The sequence below is a fragment of the Chanodichthys erythropterus genome, chromosome 9 (assembly GCF_024489055.1).
Source record: "Chanodichthys erythropterus isolate Z2021 chromosome 9, ASM2448905v1, whole genome shotgun sequence".
In the NCBI taxonomy this organism is placed as follows: domain Eukaryota; kingdom Metazoa; phylum Chordata; class Actinopteri; order Cypriniformes; family Xenocyprididae; genus Chanodichthys; species Chanodichthys erythropterus.
In genome coordinates, this window is record NC_090229.1 from 23,506,166 (window position 1) to 23,529,708 (window position 23,543).

Genomic DNA, 23,543 nt, shown 5'->3' on the forward strand with positions numbered 1-23,543 from the left:
AACCACTGAATAAAGAACTCAGCGAGGCAGAGAATAAAATTTAATGTGACATGTATGTGGGATGTTCAAACCTTTGGGTTGTTGAATGCTGCGACTTCATGCTTACTCAAATCTGTGATTCCAGACTGTGATCATTCATTTGAACACATTTAGACAATTAAGGCCCTGATGTTAAAACAAAGTTTGAGTTTGTTTTGGTGGTTCAAAACAGCTTGCCAAAGAGAACTGTAGCAAATTAGCTCAAAATAAATATGAATAATTAATCATAACTAGTTATAATTAATTATTAATATTTTAATCAGTCAATAAAATTAACTTAATGTAATAAAATTAATATTACAATCAATTAACCTGTTGTTCAATGAACACACAGTGTTAATTGTTTATTAACTAAGAAATGTTCATTTCCAGGTTATAGGAAATAACAATCTTATTCTACTAAAAGCCTGTAGTCAGGACCGACATGAATAGGGACTCCCGTACATGAGCGCAAAACACGGACAACCTTACGTGTGACATGAACAAGACTTTATTAACTAGACTAAACACTTAAACTACTCTAACATTCACACACATACATGCATACAGTTTACCAAGAGAGAGAGAGAAAGCAGAGTACAGGAAGCAAGAAGTTACAGCATTGTTGGACATTCAGCAGATCAACAGCCTTGAGCAAACCATCAGTTTAGTTTTAACAGGCCCTTCTTTAAAAGGGGTAAGGATACTCAATGTATCCGATAATGAGACTAAGTTTGATACTTGCATGTCTCTCCAAGTTGAATTAAAACTGTCCTGATGCAATTTGTGGAGGCTCCTGTTGAATCTTTGCTGATATTTTCTTGACGAAAGAGAACCGGCTGGATTCAGAGGATCTTTGGTGAATGGAAGGTCTAGGCCGAGGCCTGGCACAAGCTTGGGGTTCCTTAGAAGCTTCTAGCTTCTTAAAGCATCATCTTGACGTCAGCATTCATCAGTAAAAGAGAAAAGAGCAGGAAGAGCAGGAAGAGAAGAGTTTGATCTTGTGTTCAGTGAATATAAGAGGTGAAGAGGTCACACCCTCTTAAGGTGTCTGAGCCAATAAGGAGTTGCCCCCTCGGAGGGAAGTTTTACGAGTCTTTGTTCTGTAGCAAGATATTAGCATAAGACACTGGATTGGATGAATGAGAAAAGAACCCTCTAAATTCTTATAATACTAATGTGTCACAGAGTTAGTAACATGTAACATAAATTACCAAATAGGAAATTAAAGTTGGAGTCCGTAGATACCAAACATGCTGCCAATGTGATCTCAGTCAACTATACATTTGCAACTATGGAACACTAATACCAAAATAGTTCAAAAGAGAGAATTAATACATAGAATAAAGCCTATAAAAGGAAAGTCGTGATATGGGAAAATTGGATACATGTTTATACATTTCCCAAGTGGTTATATAGAGAATACATAGGATTAAGAGAGTTTATTTGTCCCTCTCAGAAAGAATGAGTCACTGGTCTCTGCAAAATTGTTCCTGATCGTAAAAGGTCCAAGTATCTGTAACAGGACACCTAGTTCTTCCTGTAGTTTAGCTAGTTTGGGATGCTAGTTGCAGTTTTAGGGGATGGGTTCACAGAGCTTTGATAAAGTGAGTTCATAGGTAATTCATTAACTATATTGAATCATTTTGTGTGGCTGATTAGTCCAGACGCTACATATATCCCCCCTTTTGATCGTTGTTGTTCTTTCTGTGGACAACAGCGAGCGACATTGAAGGTGCAGAAAGATCAGGCACACCACTAGCACACAAGGCTGGAAGGCTGTGATGGACTCTGGTTGTATGTGTCTCCTGGAGTGGTGATCGTTCCATGGCGGTTGATGTAGCCAGTAGGCAAGCTCAGGTCTCTGAGCTGGTGCTGCAGGAATCAAGGCAGCCAGTGCCTTGACCGTGTGTCACCTGTCAGTTAGTGTTGGTACAGTTAATGCGGGCAAGATGTTTGCTGGTGGCAAGGTTCAGGTCTCTGAGCTTGCTCAGCAGGTGTCGAAGTAGCAGGTGCCTTGACAGTGTCACCTGTCGTCTGGACGCCTGTGGAGCAGGTGGTTGTAGGAGGAGGTTACAGGAGTTGTAGTGTGAAGAGGGTTTCAGACTCACCTAGGTCTGATGGCAGAGGAGCAACCGGTGATTGTAGGCCTCTGCTCTCAGTCAGAAGCAGTCTGAAGTTTGCAGTGTCACTCTGCTCTTGTGGTGTGGCTGGCTTGAGCAGGGCTGCATGGTGTTGTGTGAGTGGTCAGAATCTTGTGCTTCTGAGTACTTCTCAGGTAAGACCTGTTCAAGAAGCTCTTTTACTAGCATTAGAAGCTCCTGTGGGTCCAATGCAGGCATGTCCATTCGTCCTTGTGCAGCATCTGGATGGCTGCTGTGTGGATGAGGAGGTGGTTGCTGCCTGCTGTTGGAGGTCCTGCGGGGTCTGCAGGATGAGGATGCTCCCATCCATGGCTTCTTCCTGTGGTAGGTCTGGTACCTGGGTCTGTCTGAATTAATCCTTCTCCTTCTGAAGCTGCAGAGGATTTCAGGAAATTGTCTGATAAGGTGTCAAGCAGAAGGCTTTGGCTCCCCCCCTCTGTACCTCTGTGCTTGGCTGGGGGAGGTTCTTCTGCTGACTCCATGTGGTGAAGTGAGATGTTTCTCCTGCAGTGGTTCTGTTTGCTGCAGGTAAGAGAGTCTCAGTTCTCTTTTCTTCTGTGTCTCTATTCTGTCAGGGTCCTTGTGTCTGTCCCGAGCCTCCATCTCTAGCTGGTCTATGTGGCTTTTAGCATGCATCAGCTCCTAGTGAGTCTCTGTGATCTGGAGTTTGAGGTTGTTCACCTCCTGTTTCAAAACAGTGAGGATGTGGGCCAGGAAGAAGTTGACTTCAGTCAGATCATTGTGACCATACCTCTGGTTTGAGTCATCTGCCTTTACTTCTTTTCCATCTTTGTCCAGTTGCTTTTGGCTCTGGTGCTGTAATTGATCAGCAGCACTGGTTAGGAGGGTGTTCCTCACGACACCTAGCCAGTCCTTTTGGTCTGCCATCTGGGCAGTTAGGCTGAGCATCTGCAACATTTAGGCACGCTTGTGGTGAGAGTAAGGGCAAGAGACTACTGCAAGATCAAACAGAATTTAGGGCTAAAGGCACAGTGAGCAGCCAGGTGTATAAAATACAGCTAGGTTTAACAAATGACTTAAGATGGTTCTTGTGGTCAAATTATTTCTTAGTATTTCTTACTGATGGCTCACGACAGGCTTGACCTCTGAACAAATAGGAAAGAAAAAGGGAGAGGAAGAAGAGAGCTTTCCTATTAGATTCTGCTTATTAGTGGTGCTCAAAATTATGCCCTAGTAATTGTCCAGATTACTTTTGTAGCTGGTTCATAAAATTGAAGCAACTGTTGTAAATAAACAAAATCAAGAAGGAGAGTATGTCTAGTTGCTTGTGGTTATATTGGGAAATTAAACCACAGAAGGAAAAAAGGAAGATGTAAGTAAATCACAAAGATGAAAGAAATAATACTAGTAAAAATTAATAGCTGACTGCTATTATAATTAAAATCAATAAAAAGATTTAAAGAAGTGACTAAAACAGCAGAATGGGTTTAGATCAGTTCACACTGCATACACACAAGCTGTAGTTAAAGGCTTCACATAAATGATGCTAACCACTAACTGTAGAAGCTATTATTTAGCTTAGCCTGAGGTGCAGGGCTGCTAGGTGAGGTTAGCTTAGCCACCTAGCCTGGTTTGTTTACAATATGGCATCACAGGGTGATGAGTTAGCACTTCCTGTGACAAGTCGTTGTCATGGGAACCAATGCACATCTGAGCAATTCAAACAGTTTATTGAGACTGTCTGCTCATTTCAAACAAGTTACGTATAGAGTTAAAATGTGACGCTTATACTTTCAGATTTTCAAAAACTTGATTTTACATTCAGTAAAATGCAAATATGTTTTGCCATTTGCAAATTTTACTCATGTAAACTCTTCTCTCTACTTTAAACAACGTCTTGTACTTGTTTAAAGGGTAATTACACAGTTTGCTGTAAGTCAAAGCTTGTTTAAGCATATATAGTTAAGTCCGTCTTGTGCATGAATACTGATGTTCCTTTCAGCGAGTGAAACACAGTTTTGGTCAAAAGGTAGCTATGCTTGTAGGTGCAGGCAAAGTTTAGATGAATGACATCAATCTTAACTATAACAGGGGAGCATTACCCAAATCTACATTTATATAACACTGTACTGAGATTCATTCATCAGAAACAGGTTAAGCAATACTGCAATTGGTATTTCTCCAACCAAAGCAGAATAATCAATTCTGGTACAGTTTACATGCCGCTGAGCTGAGATTCCTTCGTCAACACAGGCTTACGCTCTAATACTGAGATTAGGATTTCTTCGCTAAAATCAGATTAACTTTACACTGATACCATTTGAACATATGCTAAAATGTGTCAAGAGTAGACTCTTTCAGTTACAGTAGAGATGTCAATTCAAGCCATCACTTTATCAGCATCCAACAAACCAGCAATTAGTGACCAAAATGCGCATCGTCTGACATATTCTGACTGGAATTATCAAATGCACACTTTTAAATTGACAGTGGTTTAAGCTCATAACCTTTGTTTATTCATGCCCGCATTCTCCACCATTTGTAGCAAATTAGCTCAAAATAAATATGAATAATTAATCATAACTAGTTATAATTAATTATTAATATTTTAATCAGTCAATAAAATTAACTTAATGTAATAAAATTAATATTACAATCAATTAACCTGTTGTTCAATGAACACACAGTGTTAATTGTTTATTAACTAAGAAATGTTCATTTCCAGGTTATAGGAAATAACAATCTTATTCTACTAAAAGCCTGTAGTCAGGACCGACATGAATAGGGACTCCCGTACATGAGCGCAAAACACGGACAACCTTACGTGTGACATGAACAAGACTTTATTAACTAGACTAAACACTTAAACTACTCTAACATTCACACACATACATGCATACAGTTTACCAAGAGAGAGAGAGAAAGCAGAGTACAGGAAGCAAGAAGTTACAGCATTGTTGGACATTCAGCAGATCAACAGCCTTGAGCAAACCATCAGTTTAGTTTTAACAGGCCCTTCTTTAAAAGGGGTAAGGATACTCAATGTATCCGATAATGAGACTAAGTTTGATACTTGCATGTCTCTCCAAGTTGAATTAAAACTGTCCTGATGCAATTTGTGGAGGCTCCTGTTGAATCTTTGCTGATATTTTCTTGACGAAAGAGAACCGGCTGGATTCAGAGGATCTTTGGTGAATGGAAGGTCTAGGCCGAGGCCTGGCACAAGCTTGGGGTTCCTTAGAAGCTTCTAGCTTCTTAAAGCATCATCTTGACGTCAGCATTCATCAGTAAAAGAGAAGAAGAGCAGGAAGAGCAGGAAGAGAAGAGTTTGATCTTGTGTTCAGTGAATATAAGAGGTGAAGAGGTCACACCCTCTTAAGGTGTCTGAGCCAATAAGGAGTTGCCCCCTCGGAGGGAAGTTTTACGAGTCTTTGTTCTGTAGCAAGATATTAGCATAAGACACTGGATTGGATGAATGAGAAAAGAACCCTCTAAATTCTTATAATACTAATGTGTCACAGAGTTAGTAACATGTAACATAAATTACCAAATAGGAAATTAAAGTTGGAGTCCGTAGATACCAAACATGCTGCCAATGTGATCTCAGTCAACTATACATTTGCAACTATGGAACACTAATACCAAAATAGTTCAAAAGAGAGAATTAATACATAGAATAAAGCCTATAAAAGGAAAGTCGTGATATGGGAAAATTGGATACATGTTTATACATTTCCCAAGTGGTTATATAGAGAATACATAGGATTAAGAGAGTTTATTTGTCCCTCTCAGAAAGAATGAGTCACTGGTCTCTGCAAAATTGTTCCTGATCGTAAAAGGTCCAAGTATCTGTAACAGGACACCTAGTTCTTCCTGTAGTTTAGCTAGTTTGGGATGCTAGTTGCAGTTTTAGGGGGATGGGTTCACAGAGCTTTGATAAAGTGAGTTCATAGGTAATTCATTAACTATATTGAATCATTTTGTGTGGCTGATTAGTCCAGACGCTACAGAACTTTACACAAAAGCTTGAGCTGGAAAACACCTTTCTGTGGCATCTATGTTGGTGTGGCTCTGAAGCTCTGCCTTCTTTGACATGAAAATCTTCTATGATTAATTTCTTCTGTTCAGACCGTCAAGGTGAGACATGAGTAAAAACATGAACATAATGAAAAGTTGCTTTATAGTTGTAATTCTAAGTGTATTTTTCATTCTTGCTTTAAAGCAATCTATTTTATAAAGTGCTAAATACATAAACAATGTGACATTACTGGAGTGCCATATTAAATATCTGTATGTAAACATATCCCCGTTACTATGATCACAGCCCCTATTTGGGTTTGAGCAAAAACATGTTGTTTTCGTGTATCCCTTTAAATGCAAATGAGCTGCTGCTTTCCAGAAGAGGGCCGAGCTTTAACAGCTCACACTTTGGTTGTTCAACAACAACAAAGCTGGAGAACCTCAGGGACAGAGTTTATGTAAATTTTGGGTTTGTAATGTCACCAACCCAGGAAGAAGTACATTGTAGTTCCTACCAGCCCTTTGTTGCAGTCCTTAAAAAGCAATTTCTGTAGAAGAAAACATATCCCTTTGCATTGAACTTTGAGCATTGTAACTTTGCAGATGTTGTTTAACTAAAGATAAAAAAGTGAAATCATAATCAAGGACCCCTTTAACATATTCATCTAAACGACGCTCACGAATGTTAACATTTCACAAACAGTATATTGCTGCAAAGGTATTTCAAACTTCTTTTTACCCCTAAGCGAAGAATGAAAAACAACTTCACCATGAGTATATCAGGGCCTTCTCTGTATGTGTACCTGACACAACGCTGAGTCCCGGGGTGCTGGGTCGAGAGCTGACCTCTCTGACCTCGGTGTCATCTGAAGTGCTACCCACACCCGAGCAGCTCTCCAGCTCCTGCAAGCGTTCCTCCTGCTTCAGGTCTGCAGCTTCTGCAACACAGATTCATTAACTGTAGAAAACGGTGTATCTACACACACATAAAGACACTCAGGGCATCCCCGTGGAGGGCTCTCATTTACGTGCTCATTTGTAATAATGCAGGTCTCAATTGGTCTTCGGAGTCTACTTTTCCACTGCCAAGAACTGTAACAAACCCCAGAAAAGCAAAAAAACAATCACTCATTCTCTCTTTTGTTTGTGATGCACAATGGGCAAGGAGTCAAGACCACACACAGACTGCTGTATGCCTGATACTGGCACAGTCTTCTTTTGCATTATTTCTTATTCACAACTGTATGATTAACAACATAATTAGCCTCTACATGATCATTATTAGTGATATCACAACAACCAAATTATAGTAGTGGATACTAATACCAGTAAAATTTTAAAATTATCAATACCACAACAAAAACTAATATGCAACTGATTTGTTTAATTAAAAAGCTAAATATTAAATCAAATAAACAAAAAAAAAACGTTTTGTTTTTTGTCAATTGTTGTTAGAAACCAATTTCAGATTCGGTCTTAAAATTTAACAGTACTGGTCAGGTCAGGTCAAATGATCTCATGTACAGGGCGGGTTCGGGCTTCAGTTTAAAGCCCGTGCAGACCTCTACTCTGTATTGACCAGCATCTGAGACCAGAGCTACTGTAAATATTTAATAAAGACTCTCCTGAGTGAAGCCAAAGCTGAATACTAATGCTCTGATAAAGGTCACCAGTAGATGGGCAGCTTTATTCACTGAACTGTTCTTGTATGCATTCAGCTCTCACCTGAGTCACTTGGCAGAACCTCAACGCTCCATGCCTCACTCGTTGTCTCAGAGATGGTAGAACCGTACGGGTCCAGAAGCACTGGCAAACACAGCATGCCGCCCAATGCATTCTCCGCCGCCCCTGAGAGGAGAATAGGGCTTGGTTGAAAATACTGATTTCTTGATTTTAATCGATTCACATTTTGATAAACCAATACTGATTCTTAAATTGCAAGAATCAATATTTTCGTTTATGCTGTTTTCAGTAGGTGCATAAACAAATCATTCACAGAAAAAATTATTTGTAGAATGCCTCCCATTCAATAAATCACAATAAGCTTTATGCTTTATTAATTTTGATATGAAAAAGTCTCTGCTTTCAAATTCTGTCCATTTAATTACTCAACTAAAACTATAAAAACTCTTTTGGCACTCCTTATTGTTGAGTATTCAATCATGACAGATTGTTGTAGCACCTCAGTTTAAGCAAAGCGGCAGCACAGAACACACATGAACTGATCATCTCTTCCACTTTACTACTAGTTACTGCACAAAATAAACATGTATGAACATCAGAAGGTATGCAGAATGATATAGTACAACTTACAGAAAATAATTATGCACTATATTATAACTTAAACAGTGTTTCAACCACGGAAAGACTTGTAAACTTGTAAAAGCAACGTTATAATTATCTCAGAAAAGTCATTCATCGACTAAAGCTCAAAAGTTATGTAATATTTAATATATATTTGCATAAATCTCATGAAAACAAGTTATGACAGCCAACGTTTTATATGTAATATAAGTCTAAGGTGTCCCTTGAATGTGTCTGATGTTTCAGCTCAAAATACCCCATAGATTTTTTTTTTTTTTTTACTGCCTATTTTGGGGCATCATTAAATATGAGCCGATTTATGCTGTGCGGCCCCTTTAAATCTCGTGCTCTCCGCCCAGAGCTCGCGCTTGCCTTGAACAGTGCCTAAACAAAGTTTACACAGCTAATATAACCCTCAAATGGATCTTTACAAAGTGTTCGTCATGCATGCGGCATGCATGCATCGGATTATGTGAGTATTGTATACTGTTATATTGTTTATATTTGATTCTGAATGAGTTTGATAGTGCTCCGTGGCTAACGGCTAATGCTACACTGTTGGAGAGATTTATAAAGAATGAAGTTTATGAATTATACAGACTGCAAGTGTTTAAAAATGAAAATAGCGATGGCTCTTGTCTCCGTGAATACAGTAAGAATCAATGGTAACTTTAACCACACTTAACAGTACATTAGCAACATGCTAATGAAATATTTAGAAAGACAATTTACAAATATCACTAAAAATATCATGTTATCATGGATCATGTCAGTTATTATCACTCCATCTGCCATTTTTCGCTATTGTTCTTGCTTGCTTACCTAGTCTGATGATTCGGCTGTGCACAGATCCAGACGTTAATATTGCCTGCCCTTGTTTAATGCCTTTTATAATGTTGGGAACATGGGCTGGCATATGCAAAAATTGGGGGCGTACACCTCGACTGTTACATAACAGTCGGTGTTATGTTGAGAGTCGCCTGTTCTTCTGAGGTCTTTTAAACAAATGAGATTTATATAAGAAGAAGGAAACAACAGAGTTTGAGACTCACTGTATGTAATTTCCATGTAGATGAATTAAATTTTTCATTCGAGGGCACCTTTAAATGTTTAGGCTATTTAAAAAAAAAAAAAAAAACCTTGAATAAAAACATTTATTATAGAAACAATATTACAGTTATGTACCAACTGACAGGGTTCCCTGCATAGTTTACACCATTAGCTGAGAAATGTTTTCCTTGAGAAAATTTGACATATACCCAAATTAATCTTTATAGAATTTAAATTGAATTTAATCACATGCTTGTGAACTGGAATTGAATAGAATTGTGAAATGTGTCAACGCACAGCCCTACACACACGCACACATACACATAAGAAGCACATGGGTATGAGGCATCTCTGATCTAAAGCAGCAAGTAGACGGACTGCGACAGGGATGGCCAAAGGTTAATTGCAGCCTCCCTCTCACACAGACGCAGACACACACGCGGCATCATCAGGGTTGTGACTTTGAGGTGTGGATCGAGCTGAGCATCACTCATAACCTCATTATTCTCTCAACCAGCATCCCACACAGCGCCTCCTCTCTCAGAAACACTCCCAACAGGAGCTAACGCCTAACAAGGCAGAAGAATGGAGATGGAGAGCAGGAGGGGGGGTTGGGGTTGTTTGCACGTGTGAAGGGGCGTTTGATGGTCGGGCGGAAGCAGAGATCATGAGTGCTCCATATAAAGCTCTCCGCAGGTCACGTCTCCCCACATACGTGCACACACAAGGGCAGGTTCGGCGGGCCTGCAGGAGAGCTTTCCCCCGCTGGCCCTGTTTACAGTGAGTGAGGCAGGGGCTCTGGGCCACCCGTCTTTCAGGTGCATGATTAAATGAGTGGCACCCGCAGTAGTGAAACAATTAGAATTTCTGCCTCATTATCATGGTAATCTTATCAGTGGGATAATGAGGTATTAATGGATATTTAATGTGTATCTCATAACCCAATCCCTCGGAGAAAACACATAAGGAAATCGCTGTAAATTCACTTAATGATGGAAAAGTCCCCCAACGCCATATTCCGAGGAATGAAAAATGGAGGATGCAAATGAGAAGGAACCAAGGTCAATAAGACTGCAGGGACTGTGTGAATGTCAGAGAGAGAGGCGAGAAAGAGAGAGACCACGGAAGACGAGGGAACAGAGTGAAAGACGGGGTGGAGGGAGCGAGATGACTGAAAGACAGAGAAGGAGAAAGAGATGAAGAGAGAGATGGAATGTGATTGAATGAAATGAGAAGCAGTTTCAGGTTGTTCTGCACATCACTCTGTACAAAAATCTTACAAACACTGGACATTTTTGAGTCAATAACCTTAACCCTAAAGTTTTTTCTCAATCCAGGAAAGCATGAACTAAATAAGACTAAATTAATTTAGTCAACACTGAGAGGTGGTGGAACAAACAAAATTACTATGCATTTTAAATATGGGATTCAGATTCTGTCTAAATGTACATTAATGCATTTACACTTTATACGATTTGTATAAAAAAAAAAAAATACTTACATTACACACACACATATACAGTACTGTGCAAAAGTCTTAGGCAACCATTAAATGTTGTTTTATTAATGGTATAATGACCATATATAATTATTTCTCAGACTCTTTATTGGAATATAACCAGAAAATATAGGAAATTTGCATACAGTATTAAAAAAAAAATTGCATACAGTATTAAAAAACAGGGGGGAAAAAAATGACTTCTACAGGCTAAAGTGGCAAGTATTTAGCGACCTCCCCTTACACTTAAGAAATAGCATTAAACTGGCTCTCTTAAACCTAAATGGTATGGAAAAGGACTGGAAGACCAAGAAAACTTTCAAAATCTGATGAGAAGTTTCTCAGACTGGAAAACTGGAAGAAGTCCAGGAGGTCACACTCAATACAGAATTTTTGCTTAAAGAAGCCATTTTGCTCTGGTTTTTTATTTTTTTTTTAATATACATTTTGTGAACATATTTCCTGTATTTTCTGTTTGTATTGTAATAAAGACCAAAAAATAAATATTGATAGTCATTAAAACTTTCCTAAAACAAAGCTGGTGGTGGCCTAAGACTTTTGCACCATACTGTTCATATATATAGCTATATGGCATATGATTGGTTACAATGTCTACAATAGTAAAACCTCAGTAACAAAATCCATTGTAATTACTTGGGCACTACTAAAGGGGACTGACCTATAGACATTTTAAAGTTCGCTCAGTAGCTTCTTAATTGAGAAGTGCAACTTTTCAGCTAACCACAAGGTGGCAGTAATGGGTTTGCTGGCCAATATGCAAAAAAAGAACCTTCACTGTAAAAAGTGTAATTTGCACTTGAATCTTAAACAAAATATTATGAATCCAAGTTCAAAATCAACTTTATAATTAAAAGTCAAACTTAAAATGAAGAGAGAGAAAACATTGCTATTTATGGTTATATGAACTTTATATGATCTATATGAACTAGTGCCTTATGACTAGCTACGACTGAGATCTGTAGAAATACACTCATACCTGCTATCTCCTGCAGTCGGTCCTCATCCATGTTGGGATCGAAGTCACTGCCCAGGACGTCAGTGCTCCAAGTCTCACTGACCGTCTCAGAAATGTCTCGATCATCTGTCAGGCCCATCATGTCCCTAATCTCAAACTTACGCAGTTTATCATCCAAATTGTCCTGTGTAGTGGCTACATAACGGACAACCAAGAGTAATAATCAAGCTTTGAGACTTTAACCAAAAAGTTCTTGTAAATGGTATTTAGTTTGTTGCTGAAGATTTTTTTGGTGAGATACTCAAACACAAATTCACCTTGTTCATGTTCCAGTAGCTGCAAAGCCTCTGCACCATTACTACCAGATGGACCTGGTCCACCTTCTGACACAGACTCCACCTCCAAGTCCAAAGAAGAAACTGAATTGGAGCGGTTAGACGGGCCTACAGACAGACCACAATTATTGTTATTCATTAACATACCTCTAGTATTTAGTTTCATCCAACAGCACACTTATAGCAACAAAAGTTCTATCAAAACAAAGCAGAAGTTAATTAATAGAAGATCACTAACTAATGTTTATGTCTGGGTGGGTTGTACGAAAACCAAAACAAAAAAGTAAAATAAACTAAAAAGAAAAACAAAACAAAATAAGTAAAATAAAATAAAAACAAAAACAAAAAGTAAAAGTAAAAAACAAAACCAAAAATAAAAATAAAAGATTGCTAGTTTATTTCTCTTCCTCTTTTTTTACAATTTTCTATTACAAAGAAATGCCAGGTGGATATGGAACAGTTTATGTACAAGAGAACCATCTGCTGGTTGTCTGGTGAAAACACACCCTCAGAAATGCCCTCCAGGTTGTCACTGCAAAGTGAGAATCGCAGCGTTTTATCAGGCTTGCCATGCAGTTTATTGTCGTCGACAGGGGCATCTCCATGTCCACCATCTCCAAGATTCAGAGTCAGAACCTGTGGACATAGACACAGCAGTCACATACCAAATATCACCATCTATAAAATCACCATTGCTTGTTAAATACTATAACATTTGACCATAACATTTAGACATAACGACTAAAGCTTCAGACCTCATTTTCTGACATCATCCCAGGTACGGTCTGTGGTGAGGTTCCGAACGAGATGACTAGCACTTCCTCGGGCGTGACCTCCTGCAGAGACTCTTGGGAGCTAGCTTCAATCTCACCCTCCTGAGCCATGTTGGATCGGCTTCGGCTGCGAGAGCCTGCTGGGTGAGGAAGAAGGGGAATGGAGACAAACTAATAGGGTTAGAGGAAAGCAAGGCAGCTAAAACTGTTAGCAGAAGCCTAAAAAAAACACAATGAAAGCCTGCATGAACACTAGCACTCACAAATGCTCAAAAGCATCTTTAAATGGCAACAATAACACATGCAAGTGAACAAACTTTTCTGATAAATCTGCCAATATAGCAATGAACATGTTTTATTCCATACTGCTTAGACAACTTGGAATGTGCATTTTTATGGATGACGAAACCTCTTTTTTGCGTTTCTTTTTTTGAGAGACTTTTTTGTACAGAATCTGTTTTAAAAAAAGAAAATTATTGAAACTAGATAAAGCGAAGCAAACAAATCAAATGAAGAAAACAGCTATTGTGGAATATGATGGAAAAAGGTTCAGGTACATATTACAAAATTTATGACACTCATAAAACTCTTGCTTGTATGAGCAACTACAACTATATCGCTAGGGGCAAGTAATGCAGCCCAGATGTGTTACAGCGAGAAGTGAAATGTATAGCAGGGACACACACGGCAGACACAGTGAGCACTGTCAAAGCATGGGTGAAGCGGTGAGAAGCTGTGTGTGGACAGGGGTATTTGTACATGTTGGTCACGGCAGGGCGGCACTGTTACCCACCAAATGGGGTTACTAAGGGTATATGAGCGGACAGGGCAGTGGCAGAGGGCTCCCAACACGTTATGGCTGCCAACTGTTGTCCTGATGATCATTGGTAGCAAGGCAAGAAAAAAAGGTGGAAGAGACAGAGACAGGGGGAAATCAGAGTTGGTGGACAAGATAAACAATGTGTAAAAGATCAGTAAATGAGTGTAAGAACAAGCACTAGTAAATTAACAGAAGACCATCAAGTAATGTCCATGCCTGGTGGGTTGCACAGAAGAGATATTAGCTCTGTTCCAGCATGCTTATGACTTATGACTTTTAAGGCCCGTTCACACCAAGAATAACACCGATAACTATGAAGATAACTGCAGTATTCAACATTTCAACTTTTTCATTGCAACTTCAAAGGCAACTTGTCAAAACTAGTGCCTATACTTGAGGTAATTTTATGCTACTCTGTTTGCTAGCCTGGTATGATGATCTCATCTCCGTTAATTCTTCTCACCATTTATTCGGAGGGTATGACTAATTGTTTTTATATTCAAGTATCCTTGAAAAGGGGGTCTTGTCAAACAGTGCTGGATTTTTCTGGACCTCGGCAATTTACTACTCCGCAATGTCGTCTGCCATTTTAAATGCGCAAGCCCTTAAATTCGAATGGATTCTGATTGGCTGTCAGTGTTTTATCGTTCAACAGCTGGAAATTTTTTTTTTTTCTGAAACTGATCCCAATGATATCGTTAGTTGTGGTGTACTCTGTGGTGGACTCTGCTATTACTTTATTTTTAGAACGATTTTTAGAACTATATCTTTATCATCCTTGATGTAAACGATCCTTTAAGCGTCCTAAGATCATAACTAATATGAATATAATTTGAACAGATTCGAATATTGCTGAGCTAACAGTGCTATGCTCCATGCAGAAAAAATGCAGAGCACACACAAATATTAGGTAAAATCATCAATTTGTAAAATCTAATTTACAATCAATTTAATCAATTTAATATAGATAGAAATACATTGTAATTATCTTAAATCAACATTTCTTCGATCTTAATAATCTTGGACTAATTTTTTCTCTGAACTTATTTTGAGATTGCTTTCACTGTGAAGGATACATGGGATTTCGACTCAAATTTTTATTATAATTATTATTATTATTATTATTATTATGATTATAAATGACAACAATAAATTATTAATAAAGAAAATTTGTTACAAAAACCCAAGTGTGTATCTTTATATAAACTGTATTATTAATAGTAATAATACTTTATAATTATTTTCATTATCTAATAGTAATAATAAAAATATTACAAAAAATTGTCTTTATCTACAAACAGTCATATGAACAACCAGTTTAAGATGTAAGTGTCACATCCTTAAATACACAAAACTTGCATTTAAATATGAGCATCACTAAAAGTCATCATACTTATAATATAGTTCAATTAGTGAGTTAGATGTTGATTCAGTATGTTCATTATGTAAAATAAATGATTCAGTTAGATTTTTTTTTAACAATTAATTAAAGAACCAGCTCGAAAGAGTCATTTATTATTGAATCAGATTATAGTATACTACACTTTCTGTAATCAGAGGGTTAGCCTCTAGAGTTGTCAAAAGTACTGACCAATCGGTACTAAAATTTTAAAAATGTGACGCTTTGAGCGCTGTTGAGCAGATTCATAAACACCTGATTGGCCATTGTGTTCACAAGCTCAACATATATATCTGTGATTGGCTACAATGATCAACGCAAAGGAGCGTTAGAAAGCACACGGAAGTGTTTGAATTGAAAGCAGGCGTCTATCGCGGACCAGTCTGCTGATAGATGCCTGCTTTCAAACGCTCCCGTGTATCTGTGTAAGTGCTCGGTGAAGACCATTTACAACATGTTTTTAAAGTGTTGATCATTGTAGCCAATCACAGACATATCCAAAGAAAGCGTGAACACAATGGCCAATCAGAAGTGTTTACGAATCCGCTCCACAGCGCTCAAAGCATCACACTTTTAAAACTTAAGTTTAAAACCGAAGTCAGTACTTGTGACAACTCTTTTAGTCTCCACTCTCCAAAATATCCGCAGAAACCAACATGCAGTAAAATTAATGTAGTAGGAATACCAATAGGGAGTCTGTTCTTCTTGTTGGCGGGTGTGGTAGCTGGGGAAAGCTGGGGCGTGTTAGAGGGCGTGAGCTCCAGGCTATTGCTCTTTGTTGTGCGGGACTGAGGTACATTGGCTAGTAGGGTTTCCAGAGCCAGGTGGTCTTCTTCTCTGAGCTGATCGCCTGCAGTGACACTACGCACAAAGTCCACCTGAACACAGAAATAAGGTTTAAGACATTTTTTGCTCCGCTTTGGTACAAACATACTATCAAACAATCACTCTAAATTGCTATCCAATGATTTCTTTAAGTCAACATCCTGTGAAATAAAGCTTACAAAGATGTACAGTGAGCTTTCATTATGTCTTCAGGTAATTTTTTAACTCACTCTTAATCAGTGCTGGTAATTAATGCAGGTGGGCCTCATTATTCAGCTATCATCATTAGTGAATTTCAAACAGTGAGTCTAATGCAATAACAACATAGGAGTCGGGCTAATTGGCTCTGTAAATGACAGTGTGATGATGAACATCTTGCTGCTCATGCTGAGAAGAAAAACAGGGAAATGGAGGGTTATTGGCTCTTGGCAGGGTTGGGCAGAAAGAGTTAAAGCATTATGAGTGTAAAGGTATGCAGCATGACTGTTACTTCTGTATTGACGTGACGGGTTTGGGCCTGTCTACTTCATCTTTTAAAGCTCAACAGAACAAGTCATATTTCATTGATCGGAGTCTAATGTAAAAGCTGAGTACAGAAAAAAGTGTTTTGATTAGGGCTGTCAAATGAATAAAAAAAAGTCATTATTCATCTTAAATGACATGACACTGTGATTAATTAAATTAACTGCAAATTATTGCACATCAATATTACATAAAAGCTCTTAAAAGACAAATATTCAATGCTTTACTCATCTGCTACGATAATCTTGAATTGACGCTTCAAAAAAAAAAAAAGTGGCTTTAGAAGTCAATAAATTATTTGCTTTATTTCCATATAATTTTCATAAGCCCGTCACATGCCTACAGTCCACAGCAATCCACTGTGCAACCAATCTTAGTGTTAATGTTCTTGTGTGCTTATTCACATGCAGGTCAGGTGACATGATTAATGTGTCCATATTAGCATCAAGATATATTTTTATATTTTATTAAAATCCCCAGTCCTAGTTTACTGTGGACTAGTTTGTAAACATGACAATGTTTAGGACATCCCTTTGTCTGCTGAACTAAAAAGATTAATCTGAACCTGTTCAGGAAATATACTTTTTTTGAAGCCTTAACATTTTAGTCAAGAAAAGGATGTGAAACCGCATAATAAGTCTCATATAATAAGTCATAGGGCAACTTGTTACAAAACTGCATACTATACTTTAGAAGGATATAATTCAATTTACACTGATGACGTAATCATAAAGGTCAGCTGACATTAACTTCCTTCCACAAGTCTCTTTCTTCATTACATACCAGAGCTAAAAGCTGATTATGAGTCATGTAAACCACCGTACGCGTGAGGCCCTCAAGTAAATTCATTGTCGACATGGGTGGAGTCTCGACAGCTCTTCCACCAATGACGACATCCAAAAAGGCAGAGACACATGTCTGAAAAGACCAAAAAAACTGCAATGACTAAATCACCAAAAAAAAAAAAAAGACTTTGAACATGTTAATAAACCGTTTAACATTTCCTGATTATGCTTGGAATAGCATACTAGCACTGTACTACTCATACTATGTGTTTCATGCACAATGTATACTGTGTGCAGTATGTTAATCTTCTGTATACGTATAGAATACTCAGATGACATTTGCTAAAATGTAGTTCAACTTTATAATAAAGGAATAAGTTCAATGGCATAGTCATTTTTGTGGTAAAATCATATTTTGAATTATGAAATTTCACTGGTGTTGGTTTCGACTACAGAAATTCTGCTATTGTGACAACGTTTTAATGTAAAATGACCAGTATGCAATATGCCAAACAGACATAGTTTCAGAATCAGAAACAAGAATGCTTCATAATTTTGGGATTCTTACCTTATCAAACTTTGATAAACTGCTTTTGCGTCGAGGATCTCCATCATCTGCATCAGACATGGCTAACTGCTGCAATAACTGCCCCACCTAAAATCATCAAATAAGATTTTATTTTTCCAAATACATTCATAACACTGACATACATGAATCACACTAAATGTGTTAGAACAAGCATTTTATTCCATAAAATAAACTTAATCCAGTGTCTCTTGCACGGTCGCTGAATCTACAGCCTACGAACAAAAAGATTTTATCTTTTTGAAATTCTCTAATGCTCACCACAGCTGCATTTATTTAAGCAAAGGTACAGTAAAAACGATTTTTTTTTATTACGATTTAAATAACTGTTTTCTATTTTAATATATTTTTAAAAAAGTCATTTATTCATGTGATGTCAACGCTGAATTTTCAGCATCATTATTCCAGTCTTCAGTGTCACATGATCAGAAATCATTTTAATATGCTGATGTGGTGCTCAAGAAACATTTCTTATTATTATCAATGTTGAAAACAGTTACACTCATTACAGAGATTACTACGGAAGAGGATTAGTGCCAAGCAATAATAAAAAAATAAAACCACCACGAGAAAAAAGTCGTTAAATTATGAGAACAAATTTGTTAAATGAGAAAAATTGTTTCATTTCGAGAAAAAAGTCGAGATAAAATGTTGAGAATAAAGTCATTAAATTACGAGAAAAAAGTTGTTAAATTGTTTAACGAATTTGTTCTCGTAATTTAACAACTTTTTTCTCAATTTAATGACTTTATTCTCAACATTTTATCTCGACTTTTTTCTCAAAATTTAACAATTTTTCTCGTAATATAAAAAATTTGTTCTCATAATTTAATGACTTTTTTTCTCGGAAATTTAACGAGTTTTTTCTCGAAATTAAACTTTAATCTCGAGATGATTTTATTTTTTTATTATTGCTTGGCCCTAATCCTCTTCCGTAGATTGCAGTTTTGTATTATGATGGCCACAGTGTAAATCACAAACAAATGATTCTTATAATTTGGTTATTTTAATTAATTGGTCAAAAAGACTTGCAGTCTCCCAGATCATTGGTGCTTTAATAACTTTCATTCATGTTCAAGTTCAGAATTAGAAATCTGAAGCGGAACTTGAATTTAACTGAAACCTGTTACTCTGTTCTGTACGTAACACTCCATATTATACATAGGGCTGGGTACCGAACTCGATACTTTTTAGGTACCGATCGAACTGCCTCGATACTACCGAGTATCGAAAAGTGTCTTGTCATTCGGTACCATAAATTTCGGTACCTCAGAATGGAGCCGAGTAGAGGGGCGGAGAAATGCTTTCGCTGTCTCGTTGAGGAGCAAGTAACGTTGCGCTACATTGTTATTTAAATCTAAATATATAAAACTATACGCGCGAGAGAGATCCTATATGCGAGAGGGCGATTGAATCAACGGTTTCGTTTTCAGTTTATCTCCGAATGGACGGGTGAGAAACGGCTGTTTATGTGAGCAGCCGGTTCACTACAGATAATGTTAACAGAAAACAAAAGTGTCGCACTGCCTGCAGAAACAGCGGAACGCGCAATGTTTTTTGTAGTCTAAGGTACAACACACAGCAGCTTTACATCAGCGTTCGTCCCTCAAGTCTATGGAAACACGCGACCGGTTCATGACTCTGCCTCTGGCTCCAGAACGCGAACAATTCTGCTGAAAAAGAGGTATCAGCGTCCTCCTGATACTGCGGATAATTTGCGGGTCGGGCCAAGTAATAAAAAAAAAAAAATAACATTCAAATTAATTGCGGGTGGATGAGAGATGAATCATTAATGTGTTGATTTTAATAAAGACACAGAACTCTTATTTCACGGTAAGACGCAACGAACTTGCGTCACTCTTACTTCCACTTTGATCTTGTTAATAATAATTAATTTTTTGAAGAACAATTGCTGAGTGATTTAAAAAGAGCCTCACATACTTAATTTTTGCATTGAAAACTAAACTTTATTAAAACTATTTGCACTGATTTGACTGTGTTGGGTAAATTTTTTTAATTTGTGCTTTTTTTATTCCCCGCAGTGGCTCAGGAGATGAGTCTTTGAGTCTGAAAAAAAGTCAACAAAGTTAAAATATAAAACCAAATATTTTTTTTGAGGTTATGTAATCTTGTTTAAACATATTTTATAAAACTGGTACCGAAAAAGGTATCATTTAGGTATCGGTATCGAAGTCAAGGTATCGGTATCATCTCGGTATCGAAAATTTTTGAATGATACCCAGCCCTAATTATACACTCATGTATATATACACTTTTACAGGCCTAGTTTAAGCTATCCATTCACAAACAAATACTTTTTTCGTAATGGTATTTATTTATTTTTTTAATAAATATTGAATGTTGTTTTAATACCATATATCTCTTTTCATTCAAAAACAATTGTTGTGAATGTGTAAATTCTAATCTGTAATACTGTTATACTGTCAGCATTATAACTAGCTGATGGCAGCTAAAGTAATTACATTAAAATTGTTTTGTAATATACTGATAATGATGCAACACTATTATCCCCTACCTGCATGAGGTTGAAACGAGCCACCTCATTGATGGGTGCATCTGAGATGATGCCGTACTGTTCAGGGTTGACAATTGCTGGACAGATGAAGCAAGTGAGCAGCAAGTCGGTGCACATCGTCCTCACCTCCCCAACCTCTAACCTCTCCACCCGTGCCAGCGTCTTATACATCTGAGACACAATCCAACGCAGACTCTGTGGGAAGCAATAGGTGTTCTGCTTCAGGTAGCCAATAAAGGTGTTGACCAGGGCCACGAGCTTGGCCTCATTGGCCTCCACCCCTGCTTGAACTTTTCTGCGGTACTCATCTGTGCCTTTCTCCCCAAACAGGCGCTCCTGCTGGGCTGGGGTAAAGCGCTCTATGAGTTTGGCTGGATCTGTCTCTAGATGGTCCTCATCCTCAACCAGCAGTTGCATGATGGGCTCGTGGAGGGTTGCAGTGAGGAAAAGCTTAGCTGAATACAGGCCCTCGGAGAAGAGTTTGAAGAGGATGCTGAAGGCACATGTACCTCGCCGTAACAGGCGACGAGGGTTGTCACTCTCCTTTAGTTCAAATTCCACCAAATAACGCAGCACCTGGTAAGAGGAGGACAGCACAAAGAGAATTTCCTGGTAAAAATCTAGGCAATACAATTAATTAAATTAAAAATAAATAAATACACATAAAAATAAAAATATAAATTATATTATATATATATATATATATATTATATATATATATATATATATATATATATATATATATATATATATATATATATATATATATATATATATATATATATATATATATATATATAAAAAATATTAAAAAAAGTATTTACAAAAAATTATTTACAAAAAAAAAAAAAAAAACGCTTTCTTGTCCTTTGGTACAACTGCAGATTTCTAGCATTATTTATATGTATATCCAGTGTACCTGCAACAGGTAGCTTTCATCCTCTTGCATGATGCAGTTGCCATAGAGTGAGGTGAAGACTGTGTGTATGACCCCTTGCGTGTGCTCATGATTGAGTCTCTCTCCTGCCACCAAACAGGACGCCACCAATCGCGGGTTCTCCCTCAACCGGCCTAAGAACTCCCCGTAGATGCTCTCCTGAAAACCTAGTGTCTTATAACCATCCACAAACTGTGTATCTTCCAGAAACTTGGCATGCTGGCAGCATTCCGCAGGAGAGGCCTCCACACTGGAAAGGAAAGAGGCACATTCAGAGAAGTGTATCGCAGAAAAACTGTAATTAAATCTGATCATGCTGGAGATGCATTGCAAAGAATGTGCAAATGCATTTCAGATAAAGAAATATCTAGATACTATCTGATGGTTGGTTACAACAACTATTCAAAATATCCCTACTGAAGATTTAAAAAATCCCCACTGAAAGGGGGCCACCCTGAACCATCTTGAATGTTGAACTTTCTAGCATCCAAGATTGGAGATTTAATCATCTGATAGTGTGCTGCAATGTACTATAAATGATAGTAGTGTTGGGCGAAATGACCAAAAATCTGTATCACTGTATTTTTTAAGATTCTGGCAGCTTCACAGTATATCAAGTATGTTTTTCTTTTCATGACTGGACATTTATATAAGTTTATAGTGGCTTATTTCACTGTCAGGAGTACATAGAAAATAAAAACTTTGTAATGTCAAATACAAATTAACTTTTTTTTTTTTTTTTTTTTAAATGGAGGTAATCAAATCAATTTATAAAACTAACAATTTATTTAACCTTTTAAAATTAAATCTAATTTAAAATTTAAATGATCCTTAAAATAATGTTAATTAATTGTATTATTATTATTAAAATTATTATTACTTTAAGAAGTACATTCTACTTTGCAATAGTAATATAATTCTTTCATAATATCTTCAAGTTAGACCAAACTTATTTTGGCAGGTTGTAATGAAGACCTTTGAGTTTGTGTGATTCAATAAACTGAATGAAATTTATTTGAATGAAATGGTAAAAATTTTATGAAGTGAACACTCAAGAGCAGCTTTGCAGATGAAGCTCATGTGTTAATGTCCTCATTTAGTGAGATAGCAGACTCTAAAAACACCACAGATGTCATGCGTGCGTCAGTATGTTGTAGTAGGCAAACTGCAGCACTCATTCAAAGACACGCTGAACATGCAGAGTTCAGATTCAATAGTGTTCTTTCTGAGCTTTAATATTCAAAGACACTAGTCCATATTGTAATTTAATTCATTGTACAGCCCTACTTCAGATTTATTAATCCAAATATTGGCATTCTGTTTAATACAGTATGTTCCATTTGTGACTATATATATAGTGGTGGGCCGTTATCGGCGTTAACGTGCTGCGTTAACGTGAGACTAATTGAGCGATAAAAAAAATATCGCCGTTAATCTATTCTCAAAGTTGGGTTGGGAGCTGGGTCTATACTATGCAAACTATGATGACTTTCACCTTGATATTTTAGCACGGATGTATACCTAGCTGAATTGACCCTTTGCAAAGACCCGCCCCCCTTAGTTACTGTTGCTTTGTCCGACAAGCCATGGTGCTGTCACGCCACACACAGTGATAAATTAATCGCAGAGCAAAGAGGACACTGACAACACATCGACAGACAAGACAGAGCAGGTTACTTAAAGTCCCAGCTTTAAAACTGTGTAGTTTTTTTAAGAAATTCAAACAATAAAAACCGTTTTGTTGCTCTTTAATATGTCGTGACAGATTGCTGTAGCGCCTCAGCTCAAGAGGCTCGTAAACCGATCATCTCTTACTACGAGTCTACTTATAGCATCAAATAAACATGAATGAACATGAGAATCAATGTTGTTTCAAACACAGAAAGATGTCAATATACACAATTTTCCAAGTTTAACTCCATCGAAGTTAATCTTCTAAACTCCTGACTGCTTTGTCGGACAAAATGGCGGATTACTTTTAGTCATTATTTGGGTAGCACACATATTCTGAATGTCTTCGGCAGAATTCAAATGAGCCATTGTAATCTAGATTA

General features: G+C 37.4%; 1 protein-coding gene across 4 annotated transcripts in view; it reads right to left on the minus strand.

The window, feature by feature from the left end:
• The window catches only part of gapvd1 (GTPase activating protein and VPS9 domains 1), a 53,209-nt gene that overhangs the window by 17,044 nt on the left and 12,622 nt on the right, over positions 1 to 23,543 (minus strand). For 2 of the 4 annotated variants that reach the window (XM_067395079.1, XM_067395082.1), the window contains exons 3-14: positions 21,472 to 21,739; positions 20,553 to 21,128; positions 17,999 to 18,085; positions 17,429 to 17,563; positions 15,984 to 16,176; positions 13,873 to 13,953; positions 13,062 to 13,216; positions 12,813 to 12,942; positions 12,289 to 12,414; positions 11,993 to 12,166; positions 7,869 to 7,991; positions 6,947 to 7,081 (exon numbers count right to left, since the gene is read on the minus strand). In XM_067395079.1, the coding sequence (XP_067251180.1) occupies positions 6,947 to 7,081; positions 7,869 to 7,991; positions 11,993 to 12,166; positions 12,289 to 12,414; positions 12,813 to 12,942; positions 13,062 to 13,216; positions 13,873 to 13,953; positions 15,984 to 16,176; positions 17,429 to 17,563; positions 17,999 to 18,085; positions 20,553 to 21,128; positions 21,472 to 21,739 (2,183 nt within the window). Of the gene's footprint in view, positions 1 to 6,946; positions 7,082 to 7,868; positions 7,992 to 11,992; positions 12,167 to 12,288; positions 12,415 to 12,812; positions 12,943 to 13,061; positions 13,220 to 13,872; positions 13,954 to 15,983; positions 16,177 to 17,428; positions 17,564 to 17,998; positions 18,086 to 20,552; positions 21,129 to 21,471; positions 21,740 to 23,543 lie in introns of all 4 variants that reach the window. The other 2 variants (XM_067395081.1, XM_067395080.1) reach the window with 2 other exon arrangements.